At 29.4% G+C, this 15,774-nt stretch overlaps 1 protein-coding gene across 2 annotated transcripts; it reads right to left on the reverse strand.

Moving 5' to 3' along the window:
• Window positions 1-4,005: 4,005 nt before the first annotated feature.
• Window positions 4,006-7,196, reverse strand: LOC107843061 (zinc finger protein JACKDAW). 2 transcript variants are annotated; one of them, XM_016687221.2, is made up of 3 exons: window positions 6,662-7,196; window positions 5,523-5,922; window positions 4,006-4,833 (listed from the first exon to the last, which is right to left on the reverse strand). In XM_016687221.2, exons 1-3 carry the CDS (start codon window positions 6,780-6,782, stop codon window positions 4,104-4,106), a joined length of 1,251 nt encoding a protein of 416 aa, XP_016542707.2. In that variant the 5' UTR covers window positions 6,783-7,196; the 3' UTR covers window positions 4,006-4,103. The 2 variants fall into 2 exon arrangements, with proteins under 2 accessions (XP_016542707.2, XP_016542708.2); XM_016687222.2 differs by having other exon boundaries at window positions 6,671-7,118.
• Window positions 7,197-15,774: the final 8,578 nt, after the last annotated feature.

A 15,774-nucleotide genomic window follows, 5' to 3' on the forward strand; every position in this document is an offset into this window, starting at 1 on the left:
GTAAAATCAAGGTTGAAGGACGCCAACTTAATTTAAAACATCAAGAGTTAACTTATCATTTATCGATTTTATCATTTTATTAAACATTATTAATTTTTTAATAAGTGGATGACTCATCATAATTAATTAGGAATGATATTTAGTAAAATTATGGTTGAAGCAGCTGCAACAAACATGTCATAAACGTATATTTTTCATGTTTTAATTAAATACAATTAATTTACTAATACATAAATGACTTATAATAATTAATTAGGGTGATATAGTAAAATCATAGCGCAGCTATTGAAGCAGCCATGTCGAAACTTATGTTTTAATTAAATATAATGATTTTTTTTACATAAATGACTTATAATAATTAATTAGGGGTGATACGGTAAAATCACGGCTGAAGGAGGTCAACTTAATTTAATACATCAAAAGTTAATTTATCATTTTATGTTTATTTTATTATTAAATTTTTAACACTTAAATGACTCATAATAATTAATTATGAGCGATATTTAGTAAAATTATGGTTGAAGCAGCTGTAGCAGACATGTCATTTATTTTTTAAATTAAATATTATTAATTTTTTAATACATAAATGACTTATAATAATTAATTAGGAATGATATAGTAAAATCACGGTTAAAGCAGCTGAAACAAACATCATAAATATCTATTTGTTTAATTAAATATTATTAATTTTAATATATAAATGACTTATAATAATTAATTAGGGGTAATATAGTAAAAAAATATTATCAATTCTAATATATAAATGACTTATAATAATTAATTAGGGGTAGTATAGTAAAAAATATTATTAATTCTAATATATAAATGACTTATAATAATTAATTAGGGGTAATATGGTAAATCACGAATCAATTAGGGGTAATACAACGCTTCTATTATATAGAAAAGTAACAAAGGTCATGACTGATACAATGGAGTAATAAGTACTCACTTATTCTTAATATTAAAGAGGTATTGAATTCAAATTCGGAACGTAGAATATAATTTCCTTTATTAGCAAACACTTTATTTCTAATGTAAAAGTTTTTAGCCTAATTGAATCTGAATTAAGTTAAACCTCGATAGACAGAAGTATAAGGTAGAAGAGTTTTATCTCCGACCAAAGGTGGTCAATGGTCACTACTATTTTCTTTCTCAAGTGAAAACTAGTCAATGATTTTGATTTCTTCATTCTTAATTAAAGATGCATGTCTTGGATTTGAGTTTTAAAAAAATGAAAAAAAAAAATTATTTGGAGCATAGTCTTATATAAATGAATATTACAATATGCGAATTTAAATCTGATCAAACTTACTACTGATAATTAACGCTAGATTAAAAACCAATGAAAAAAGACATTAATCTTGGACCACCTTTGGATTAAAAACCAATGAAAAAACACATTAAACTTGGACCACCTTTTGATAGATTTTTCTTTTTATCTTCTTTGGTTAGACTCACTCGTGAGTCAATTGATAATTACTATCATAATAATAGCACTTACTATATGATATAGGACAATACAAGGACCATAGAAAAGTTGATATATAGTATGCCAATTAGTACAATTTTGTTGCCAAGCAAATGATTTTTCTCATTTTTTTTTTTATATCCTTCTTAATCAGAGATCTCAATTTCTCGACTCACACTAATTATGAAGTCATTCTTCTTAAATAGTAACTCTTTACTCAATGATTTTTCTCATATTTTTTATACATTTCTTACTTAAGAGATCTCAATTTTCTACTCATACTAGTTATGAAGTCGTTCTTCTTGAAGAACACGCTTTTCCCAATATAGGAAATTATATTGTATCACTCGAATTGGAACTTTTTATGCTAGAATATTTTTAAATTAAAGAAATTTGTTGAGAAATTTCAAGACAAGAAGAAAACAAAAAGAGAATAGCAATCGAAACAACGACAATAACATACTCGATGTATGTCCACAAAGTGAAATCTGAAAAGAGTAAAGTATACGCAATCTATACAACTATCTCAAATGAAGTAAAGAGGTTATTTTCAATAGACCCCCGACAAATAACAGCATAGCAACCAAAAATATAAAAATAAATAACAAAATGAGATAGTACACCAATAGATACTAAAAGAAACAACACATCCAAAAAGTAATCCTATAAACTATATATTCGAAATCACAGACACCACCTAAACACCACTAACAAGAAACTATAAAAAACATACACTAGTAAGGACGCACTCCTCAGTGGTGGATTCAGGATTTAAGAATCGTGGGTGTTCAGGAGGTTAAAACACACATATTAACATTCAAAGTTTTAATATTCCGTTTGAAAATTAAAGCATTCAGCTATCTTCTTGATTTTATGGTTGCTTTTTTCCATCTTACACCAATTTTTATATATTTTTTATATAATTATACTTGTTCTGTGTCAGGTTTAACGGGTACCTGAGCACCACATTTATAAATTTAAATCCGGCCTGACACCCCTATCCATAAATCCTCTACCCTAATTCACATTCTTGGCTCCGTATGATTTTTGGCTTGCTCTCTATCTAGTACGACGAATAATACGTTAAAAAAGTGGTCGAATACAAATGCTAAAATATTTTGCTTGATATCTCAATACTCCAAGATGAAAATTTAATTATATAATCAAATCACAAAAATATAAATAAAATAAATAAAGCTGCCTCTGGCAAGTTGATCTGCAACTAAAAAGACTAATCAAATAAAAAACAATCAAAAAAGTTTCTGCAAAATCCACCAACGTTGACTACTTCATTATATTGGTCATTTTGACAACTAGTCAACACTTGCTTCATTTGTTTTTGTGCCCCTAGTTTTTTTTTTTTTTTAAATCTAAACTAAAAGGCTACAATTATATCCTAGCTAGTAGTGATAAAATAGGAGTACTATAGTCTATAAGTTTGTAGGAAAAATAACATAAAAAAAAAATATTTAGGGTCTTCGTTATAGTTCGTAGATTTGAAAAAGTTGAAAATTAAGTAGCCAACACGTAGTTTAAAAAATTATATGCATGGCAATTTATTTGTCACCAACCCTAGACACAAAGGTCCCACGTTAATTTTGATAAGGCTCCACAATTTGGAAAATTCCCAAATTTAAATATTCATTCGTTTGAAATAGATTGATCTATTTTAATATGATACAAAATTTAAATTAAAAATATATTAAAATATTATTTCATATTGTGATCTTTAACATGTGAAATTAAAGTTGAAAAAAGAAAAAAAGTCATTTTATTTTAAATAAACTAAAAAAAAAATACATCAAATAAATTAAAACGGAAGAGAGGAAGTATTATATTAAGCAAAGGAAATTATGCTTAGGATTTATTCTGCTTTTCTTTAATATATAGCCAATAACTAAATTAAATTATTGATAAGGAAATAGGTGGTTTCAATCTCTATTGAATTTATTTATTTAAATTGTATTTGCTATACTGTTATTGGTTTTAAATCGGGTCTATCGGAAACAGCCTCTCTACTTCACCTGAGGTAGTGATATCATCTGCGTACACTCTACCCTCCCCAGATCCCATTAGATAGGAATATACTGGGTATGTTGTTGTTATATATATTCTAAAAAAAAAATGGAGCACAATTAAATATGAATTAATTGTGAAATTTGCCGTTAAATAGTTGTTAATAATATTAAAATCACCTTTGTCATTTATCAACATATGTATCCTCACTATCAAATATATTGCAAGAAGGTCCAAAAAATTTCTACGCTACAAACAGTTCTTGAATTATGAAAAAATTCAAAGAAAAAATCAAAGCGAATTAACAGAATTATACCCACACAATTCATTAATAAAGCCTTTTGGTTTCTTCATTTAGGAAAAAAAAAAAAAAAAAACAGGTAATATCTATGGCTAATTCATTTTTTAGTGCTCTATTATCTTTTCGTTCAATTTGTTTATCTAATTTTAATTTTAACACAAAATTTGCAGAAAAAATAGAGACATTTAACTTTTGTGACATCCAAATTCATGCAAAGTAAAGCAAAAAAAATGCCAACTCATATAACAAGATAAGGTTCAAATTATACATTATTGTATACAAAAAAAAGATAAATGAAAAACAGATATTGCATTTCTATTGACCATTAGTGTAATGGCTTAATCCCATAGCTGAATTCATTGAAGCAAACTTCACCAATTCTTGTGGTAAAAATGGCTGACCACCTTCATTCCCCATGCCTAAAAAATCTCTAGTAAGACTATTATCCAAGTTGAAATGAATATTTTGCGGATGCATATCTGGACACCCATTGAGTAGTACATTATTGTTGGTGTTGCTATTAAAGATTTGTGTGACATTGTTTGATGAAGGTGAAGATGATGAAGAAGAGTTCATTACGCCGAATGTGTTTGAGAAGTTGCAATTTGTTGTTGTGCTTTTTGTTGAGCCAATTTGTGCTGCTTTCTGTAGAAGCGCTGTCGCTGACATTGGTGCTGAAGACATAGGAGCGTTGATTGATGATGTATTGTTGAACATATTTGGTGATGGGATTTGTACCATATGGTGATGATGATCTGGTAATATTAATCCAGCTGAGTTGGATGAAAAGAGATTTGTATTTGATTGATTTAACCAATGTGACAATCTTGGTTTTTGATGTAGACAGTTGTTGTTACTAGTAGTAAAATCTTGTGAAAAAGTTGTACTAATTTGGGATATTCCAATAGGTAAATTGGGTTGTTGTTGTTGTTGCTGGTGGTGGTTGAAGTTTAGAGTGTTTGTTGTAGTTCCAACTGAGGTAATTCTTGCACTTTCTTCAGCTAATGCATCACAGAAAGCTCTATGGGTAATGAAACTATCCTTCCTGTGTACAATCAAGGGGAAAAATGAACAAAACATTAAATTATAACATATACAACACACACATATATAGATATCGAATCGGAAACAGTCTATCTACCTTCTTTCAAGGTATGAGTAAGTCAGCGTACACATTACCTGTACCTGTCAAATGCTAGCCTAAGGAAGGAAGATCATATAGGTGTGGACTTGTGTACGGTATCGCTTGCCTAACAGCTACTAAAAGCGATCCGAAAAGATGCTTCTGTCATATTCCATTTATGGGTTTACACTAGATATATATACGTTGTAGTTGTAATATTTGCATCAAACAATTTGGTAGGCGTTTGGCCATGAGTATTTATTACTACTTTTTTCCAGAGTTAGAATTTCGATAATCGTGTTTAGCTCCAAAATCCAACTCCGGAATTTGAAAAACACCAAAAGTTTGTTCTCATTCCCTTCGTTCCAACTCCAATTTCCAAAAATCATTTTTCACTTTGAAAACGGAAACTACTTTTTTTCAAATACTCACAATTTTCACGACCAAACGAGGCCTTAATACCTGATAACTTCTTGTCATGATGACTCAAAAGAGGATGCAATAAATAGAACTTTCAATGAATGAATGAACATTTAATTCACTTATGAAACAAATATTCCCAAACAAGAACATATATAATTTACAACATAGTACAAAATTAAATTAATTACCTGGAAAAGAGAGTTCCACAGTCACATTTATACTCTCTAGTACCACAAGTTTTTGTATGTGCTTTCCAATCAGATTGAACTGCATACTTCTTTGAACATTTTTCACATTTCCATTTTTTCTCACCATGTTTTCTACTAAAATGTTTTTTAATACCAGTAAGATCACCAAGTGCTCTTGATGGATCATGATGTACACATGCTTTTTCTGGGCATATGTATACTTTTTTTTTCACTATTTCTTGTTTGTTTCTTTGCTTTAACTTCCATGGAAGATTGTGTCCTCTTCTATGAAGTTGTAAGTTTTGGTCCCTTTGAAAACCTTTGTTGCATATTTCACATATGAATCTGTTTGTTGCCATGAGTGTTTTTGGTGAAAGTGCAATAACTTCAGCATCTGGATCTGTCAAAACATATGAAAGAAGTTAAGAAAATTCAATCTTTTACAAGCAAAAAATCAATATTTTTGTTCTGCTATACTAAGGCGAGCGTCTATCAGAAACAGTAAACAGTCTTTCTATCTCTCAAGTATCTGCCCTTACTACACTCCACTTTGTGGGATTATAGCAGATATATATGTTGTTGTTTTACTACACTATGCTGCTCGGACTCTTCAAAATAGTCGCCGGGTGCATGTCGGATCCTTCAAAAACAGTAGATTCTTGAAGGATCTAACATGAGTAAGGCAATATTATTGAAGAATCCGAGCAACATAGCTACCTAAGTTGCACAGACTCTTTACTTTTGATACCACATATATCCGTGTAGGATTCTCCAGAAACACACTATTTTGACACTTGCAACATTAACGGATCGGAGAGCCGGAGCAACTTACATAGCTATCTAAGTTGCTCAGACTCTTCACTTTTCATGACTCAATCCCGTCGGATTCTCAAAAATACACTATTTTCGAAGAATCTCACACGCACTCTTTCGACATTTTTGAAGAGTCCGAGCTTTGTAGCTACCTAAGTTGCACAAACTCATCACTTCTGATGTCATTCCCGTGTCAGATTCTCCAAAAACACACATGCTTTTAGAGAAACCAACACACGACATGCATCCGTTTAACATTTTTGAAGAGCCCAAACAACATAGATGGCTACCATACAGTAAATGAATATATTACTATCAAGCTTTACCTGGTGTACCTGGAAGATTTCTTCTTTTCTTGGAAGAAGAAGAATTAGCTTTACTGTTATTAGGGTTTGGCACTTCAACAACTTGTTGTTGATGAATTGAAAACAAATCTCCAGACATCATTTGATAAAATGATGTTTTTCTTTTTTGTTTTTGGCTATGTTGGAGCTACAAAACAAACCTAAAACTCACAAACAAAAAAAAGAAACTCAATTTTTTTCCAAACACAAACAGATAAAATAAGAACTTGGTAGTATTATACAAATCTTCTAAATAATAACACAATAAAGACACAAATATTTTTTTGAATCTTGAAAACACAAGTAAAAAACAAGAACCTTTAAAGACTTTTTTTTTTTGTTTATGTGAAGAAGGAAGAAGAAAAAGGTCTATTTGATTTCAAAAGAAAACACCAAAAAGAGACAATGAAAGCAAAAGAGAATATTTCCTTTCTTTTTCTAACCAAGAAAAACACACACACACATAGTGATATATACAGTACAATACTATTATTATTTCTCTCTCTTATTAGTTTTCTTTTTTTTTTTTTTTCACTTTATGTTGTTTAGCAGTATTATATTTCAATGTCAGTCAGCCATAGATTTAGCTGCTGGGGTCACCTTTGTTTTTTTTAAAAAATTTTTATTCGTATTCGATATTTATATTAAAGCTCGATTTATTCAAATTTATTTGGAAGAAACATCTCCGTTAAGCATTTATTTGAAATCAAAAACCCTAGTCACAGGAGCAGATTCATCCACTGTACCATGTTCGTCCGTTGGTGATGTTACACTTTTTTTTTATGTCATAAAATATTTAGTGTATTTTTTTTAGAATAGGCTTATTAATCTAACTAATATGTATTTTGTATGTAGCAGAGTTGGCTGTATGCTGCTTGTAACAAGAATGTGTAGAGCTGTGTGTCATTTTGTATTCATTCGAGTTAAATTTCACTTATCAAGGCTACATATGATATTTACACCGTCTATTTTTATTTGTTCAGTATTAAATTAAAATACTTAATAAAAAATTATAAATAAAATAATAATTTTATTATATTCTCCTTTAAATATTTCAAGAAAATGACAACAACAACAATATCCATAATAACTCCATCGTGAAATCTGAAAAGAATAAAGTATATTTCCGACAAACTCCATCAAAAAATAAAACATATTTAAATACTTTGAAAAAAGAAATACGAAAATGAGAGCACATCACCAATGAAATAATCACTATAGTTGATAATAAGGTTAAATTATACGTGATAGATCATCTTTTTGATTTTCAAATTAAATAGTAAATATAAATATTTATTTTAATATTGCAAATAAATAAAAATAAACGTAGCTAGTAATTTAAAGAATTGCTAAAATAAAAGCTCAAAAGAAATTGCGTCTACGAGATATTTAGAAAAATAATACAGCCACTGAAATTGTCTTATTATTTGTTTGTTTCTTAATTAGAGAAAAGAAAATATACCGTAGTTTTTCTTTTTTGTGCTTCTTTTTTAAGGATGGACACACATATAGTAGGATTTCGACAGAACTCAATAAATTTAGTGAATTTCGTATGTGTTATTTTCTTTGAAGATGAATTAAAATTTTAAACTTTTCATGAGTTTTCCTACCAAAATTTTATTTTACTTGGTTGTGGATAGATTAGTTAATATAGGCGTTTGGCTATATATAATTTGAGATCTCGATTTAAATTTTTGATATGAAATCAGTTCCTTTGTACAAAATTTTAATTTAAATTTTAAATTATCTAAAAAGTAAATTTTTGAATTTTTGAATTAAAATTTTAAATTTTTCTAAATATAAAATCAACTATTTTTAAATATTCATAAATTTTAAATCTACTTCCGTAATACTAATAAACTACTATTAATTTTCTCCGCATTGTCAACTTTTGGTCAGTTTCTTTTAAAAAAAAATTGCGTAGGAAAGGATATTTATATATTAATAATAAACTAAGTAGTCATCCTTTGGTCAAATTTAATTGTAGGAATAATGATGAAATTGGCAGAGTAGAATCATAATATTGGAGTAGATAATGTTTTGGCATAAACTTTGAATTCATTGCATTTGTTTTCATCATTGATTCTATTTTTAGATAAAAATAACTCCAACTATAAAAAAAAAAAAAAAGTATATACTCCCTCCCTCTAATAACATAGGTCATACGTACCGCTCTTTGAAAGTTAAGTTATGAATTATGATATGATCTGAAAGTCACGGGATTAAATTATGAAAACACTCACTTACAGAAGCATAATGTAACACTGTATATAATAAATATTTATGACTCGACTCTTCTTCGAATTTAGCGTATGGTGAAAGTTTAAGTGCATTGAAAACACTCACAGAAGTATCACATTATTTCAATGTCGCTATTGTTCTTTCTTTTGTATACTGTGTATTGCTCCCCATTTCGCTTTATGTTGCTGTTATTATTGCTTTCATTTTTTTGTACTCTCTAATGTTTTATATATATCAAGGATTATCAAAAAGGAAGGGAACCTTGGAGCAACCGGTAAAGTTGTTGTCATGTGACCAAGAGGTCACGGGTTCAAGCCTTGGAAGCAACCTCTAGCAGAAATGCAAGATAACACTGCGTACGATACACCCTTGCGGTGGGGCCCTTCCCTGGACACCGCGCATAACGATAGCTTTAGTGCACCTGGCTGCCCTTTGGGATCTATCGGAAACAAGCTCTCTACTTCTTCGGAGGTAGCGGTATAGACTGCGTACGTCTTACCCTCCCCAGATCAATACACTGGATTTGTTGTTGTTGTTGTTATAAGGATTATCAAAAAATAGTTTCTCAATCTTTATGAGATAGGAACAAGCTCTATGTATACTTTATCCTTTCAAGATCTCACTTATGAAATTACATAAATTATACTAATTTCAAAATGTTTAATTATATTTAAATCGATGATCTATCAAAACAAAATCGATCTCTCGAGAACAGTCTATTTCAACCTTCTCTCGTAGAATTATATTGTATATATATTTTAGATATGGATATTCAAATCGTCATGTAGATAATAATGGCTCTTTTACTTTAGACATGCATTATTGGTTGGTACAATTTCATTTTCCAAATGCAAAAAACATGTTTGCCTAAAATGTAAATATGATACTTTATCTGTCTCAAATTATCCACCATAATAATTAAATTAATTACTAATACCAATTTAAATCAATTAATCCACATTGTAGCCATAAACTCCAAATATTAAAGGTCAATAAATTGAAATTTCATAGGAAAAATAATGGAAGAAAATACAAGTTAATCTCATAAATGATTACTTAACACTAAATTATTTTTTATGGGAAAAAAAGTCAAAAATTTCGCCTAAGTATCACAAAAGTTTATTAGAAGAAAATTGAGGAAACATATTATACGACACTAAAGTTAAATATTTTTTAGTTAAAAAAAAAAACTATTCAATCACTTGTTATGATTATTAGACAAAGTCAAATAACTTAAATCACTTTTTATATAGTAATTAAAAAATTGAATGAGTTTTATATTTTTAAAAATAAATTAATAACTTCTAATATAATCAAATAATATTGAATAGTCATTCATGAAATCAACTAAAGATATTTGATTAGATATGAGTTTTAAAGGATTTGCAATTACTAATCTACAATATTGACAAAGTGGCAAGTACTCTATTTTTAACCAAACATCTCGGGTTCGAGTTTAGGGTCTTGAGTTGTCTTTGATAGAGAATACTTTACCTTTTATAATAGGATTTTTCAATGCAAATTCACATTAATCGAATTTCAATATGGCTCCAATCACCGAATGGATTTTTTAAAAAGGGAAAATGCTCTCAAATATATCTAAATTTTGAAGAAATTTATTGTAACAACCTGAACTTTGCGGGGGTTGTATGACCCCGTCCCCCTCCCCAGAACTTTGTGGGAGTCCTATGACTCACTGGACTATTTATTAGCGTATTTTATTAATATTTATTTGCACTAATTTTTTTTAAAAAAATTATTTGTTTATTAACTTATTAATGTCACTAAATACACTAATAAATAGTTCGGGGGTCATAGGATCCCCATAAAATTCAGATATGTTACAATAAATTTTGTCTAAATTTAAATATTTATTTTAGGCTTCTTTCCCTTTTAAAAAAGTGGACTAGAAGTGAACAAAAAGGCGTAAATTGATTTGGGATTGTGATTAACTACTTTAAAAATCTTAAATCTTTTCATCTTTGGAATTAACAAAGTAATAATATTATAAAAATAAAAAAATGTTGAAAAGTTTCAAACTATGAAGAGTTGAAACTTTTTAAGGAGAAAGAAGAAAAGTTTGGGACCTTTTTGAACTTTTTCTTTTCTTCTGATCACCATCAGGAATAAAATGATTACAACATAATTAAAACATTAGGGCCCACTTTGAATCTGATCAACAATAGGGTCCCTCATTTGAAAAAATTTTAAAAATTACGTACTCCAATTATTTTTACTCTACATGTTTCATTTCATGAAAATCAATTTAACTTAATTTTTATGCTAAATTTAATTATATTAATTTAATATTTATAATTTAGATATTCAAAAATTATATTAAAATACTTATCAACTTTCGTATAATTTAATTCTCAAAAAATAAATGTGATAAATAAAAATCTATTAAAAAATAATAACAAAATATTTTTCAATTCCCAATGATGAGTCCGTGAATCTGTTTTTTCGTGTGATGCTGTCCCCTTATTGTGGGGTCTTTTTCTGTAATTTTATGTTTGTACCTTTTACATAGAATATTTGTAATTAATACTATTATTGTAATTGTAAAACTACATTACTTGAATATTATAAATTCTAATTATAATGTATTGGTCATCCAAATGTTATGTACATATTATGATGTAAATCTTTTACTTAGGTGGGATAGTTGTTTAATCATGAATTTGATTCATGCTATTATTGGCTTGTAGCATAGGCCTTGTTATAAGTAATATGTTGATGTTATCCAACAATATATTTCGTATCACCTCAAATCGATAATTGGTCATCAAATTATTTCGTAGATATTTGATGTAAATCTTTTACTATGACGAAATAATTTGTTCGATTGTGATTTTGATTCGTGTAATTAATCATCACATAGACACGTTATATACAGGAGGAATCAGGAAGTTGATGTTATCCAACAATATATTTCATATAGTCCCACATTATCTGATCATCACCTGATTCACCATCAAATTATGTTATGTGAAACGAGAATTCTTTACTTCAATGGAATAATTAACTAAATCAACCATGACTTCGATCTATGCCATTATCAACTCATACTGCATACTCTTCGATGTACGCAGGGAGGTTGCCGTTATCCAACAATATGTTTCATATTACCTCAAATCAATAATTGGCCATCAAATTTTTCCATACATGTTTGAGGTAAATCCTTTACTATGACGGAAAAACTTGTTTGATTGTGATTTCGATTCGTACAATTATTAGCTCATAATATAGACACTGCTAGATGCAGGAATCAGGATGTTGATGTTATCCGACAATATGTTTCATATAGTCTCACATCGTGACCTGGTTGACCATCAAACGGTGTTATGTGAAACGAGAATACCTTACTTCAGTAGAATAATTAACTCGATCAATCATGACTTCGATCCATGCCATTATCAACTCATATTACATACGCATCGATGTACGCAGGGAGGTTGACGTTATCCAACAACATGTTTCATATCACCTCAAATCAATAATTGACCATCAAATTATTTCGTACATGTTTGATGTAAAGATTTTACTATGATGGGATAACTTGTTTGATTGTGATTTCGATTCGTGTAATAATTGACTCATAATATAGACACCGCTATATGCAGGAGGATTAATCAGGATGTTGATGTTATCCAGCAATATATTTCATATAGTCTTACATCATCTGATCATCGCCTGGTCGACCATCAAATTATGCATACGAAACAAAAATCTTTTACTTCAATGGAATAATTAACTCGATCAATCATGACTTCGGTCCATGTGATGCCATTATCAACTTCTATTGCGTACGCTTCTATGTACGCAGGGAGGTTGGCGTTATCCAACAATATGTTTCATATCACCTCAAATCAATATTTGGCCAACAAATTATTTCGTATATGTTTGATGTAAATCCTTTACTATGATGGGATAATTTGTTCGATTCTGATTTCGATTTGTGTAATTATTTAATCATTATATAGACATTGCTATATGCAGGAATCGGGATGTTGATGTTATTCAACAATATGTTTCATATTATCTCACATCGTCACCCGATTGACCATCAAATTGTGTTATGTGAAATGCGAATCCTTTACTTCAGGGGAATAATTAACTCGATCAATCAAGACATCGATCCATGCCATTATCAACACATATTACATACGCTTAGATGTACGCAGGGAGGTTGACGTTATCCAACAATATTTTCATATAGTCTCAAATCAATTGTTGGTCATCAACTGTTCTTTTTACATGTTTGGTGTGAATTCTTTATTTAGGTGGAATAACTAGTTCAATCGTGACTTCGATCCGTGTCATTATCGACTCATATCGCATATACCTCGATACACTTGAAATATTGGCGTTATCCAATGATATGTTTCGTATAGTCTCAAATGAATAGTTGGCCATGAAATTGTGTTCAATACATATTTTCTTCTTCTAATTACAAAATAAGAAAATTAAGAGTATCTAATTTGTTAGCTATCATTTTCAAAAAACCATTTTTGTTTCCATTACTGCCCCTCTAGTATATATATTTTTAAATTTTGTCACTATATTCTATTTAAAGGTCCCTGATTGCTAAAGTTCTTTTATTTCCCAACCGCAGAATAATTCCAAATTTAAGATAAATATTGTGGCATCAATAGTAACCCTTTTTAGCTTGAATGGTTGAATTTGATATAGCAACAACCACCCCCACCCCCACCCTTCCAACCCAACCCTAAACCCCAAAGTTTAGGTTTATTTTCCCGTTTTTTCATCTGATGTTCGGTACTTGTGTATTCAAACTCAACTAAATTTTGAATTCGTGATAAGAAGTTTTACTTTGGTGACAAAGCGCTCCATAAAAAAGGTGGCTCCATACACAGTTTGAACCCAAAATCTTTGATAAATATAAGGAAACTTACCGCTCTAATATAACCCTTGTTCCTTTTTATCTTTTAAACTTCAAACTTCTCATTGATCATTGATGTGCAAAGGTCCATTGGAGTCCTACGTGGCCAATTTATGTCCTACATGGCATCCTACATTTATTATGTCACATAGAATATCTGTGTCTACTTGTTCAACTTTATACAAGTTTAGGTCTCTGCTTGTGCACATCCAAAGTTGGAGATCATCGATGTGATCTGAGGTCAAGATAAAGAGTATGTTTATATATTATGCCTTGTGTAAATGTGCATATATATAGTTCTTACAATTTATTTTTTTTTATCGCAAATAACATATTTATATTATTATAGAGAGATCTGACTGTATATCTTAAAAGGTTAAAAGGAATTGAAGCATCAATATTCAATCTACCCATGCAAAATATAATACCAATTGTAATAAACTATTTTTCTATAAAAGTGTCAAGATTGTTTGATGAATTGAAGGTGGTCCATAACATAGAATAATTCACCAATAAAATAGGTACTACATGTGACATAATTACTTAATATATGGTATATTATGAGACCAAATTATATAATTATATACTTATAATTCAACTGCTTTTGGCTCCATGCAATCGGATCTTACTACAAACTGAATTATTCTTTCTTTCTCCCATTACATTATTACCCCACCACCTTCTTTCCTACCCTACCCTCACTCGGAGCGGAGCTAGTTTGGATCTTGGATCTAGGGGTTTTCATCTGAATTCTTTCGAAGAAAAATTATACTATTTATATGTAATTGAAATCATTTTTCATATATATTTAGTAGACATCGAACTACCTTCGACTAGTATTGGAGATCACCGAGCTTATATTCACAATGAAGAATACAACAAAGAAATGAGTAAAGTGTCTTCATCGATGTCTATCTGTGAAGATAATTTCAATCCGGGTATTGGGTCACATTAGCTTTGGACCTAAATATTATATTGGGCCAAATTCAGAAGAAATACACATATTAGAGTATTATAGAATGTATGTAGGAGTATAATATTACAAATACAATTGCATAGACGGTAGGGTTTTATTATAAACTACTTTTAATACAATTTAGTCCTTTGTAGTAGTATATATGTACGTGAATATTAATATCAATAACAAGAAAACGTGAATATTAATATCAATAACAAGAAAAAACTTTCGCTGCCACTCAAATTGTATCAACTAGTTTATGTGTTTACTTCTTTATATTATAAATTTATTTAGTAAAAATTTCGATTCCATCACTGTGGACCCCACCCCACAAGAAGAAGAAAAAAAACATATACTTACGTGTGTATTTGACTTCTTGAGCTAATATTCTACGTTACGTTATTTTCAATTTTAATATATATATATTACACATCATTTCACATGCACACGTAGGGACATATAGGAACCAAAGTTTTCCCATATTATAGTCTATGCCACTATACATGTTTAATTTTTTAATAGTGGTGGAATCAGAAGTTTTACTAAGGAAATTTAAAATAAAAAAAATAAGTACATGAATTAATAGAAGAGGGTTCAACATCAACTAATGAAAAGAACTATGCAAATGAAGAATGTAACAAAAGGAGATTTAATAACTACTACGTATGAATAAAAAAAAATTGTATATAGAGTGTAATTTTGTAGTAAAAGACATTCGGATGAACTCCCTTGCACTCGATAGCAAGGTCAAAATTTTTACTAAGAAAATTCAAAATATAAAGAATTAAACAAACGAAGAACCGTAAGATCGAACTCCTATTATTTGCACATGACCTTTAGCTCCACCGCACCCTTTATTTATAACAATGTCATGTAACAGAGTCTTTAAATAACCAGATCACTTAAAAGATAACTACGAAAAAATGATATAACAATAGCATAAAGCTTAATTTCAGATACATATTTTTCGATTTTGGGTATGTCGAAATACGT

Source organism: Capsicum annuum, chromosome 9 (genome assembly GCF_002878395.1).
Source record: "Capsicum annuum cultivar UCD-10X-F1 chromosome 9, UCD10Xv1.1, whole genome shotgun sequence".
NCBI lineage: Eukaryota > Viridiplantae > Streptophyta > Magnoliopsida > Solanales > Solanaceae > Capsicum > Capsicum annuum.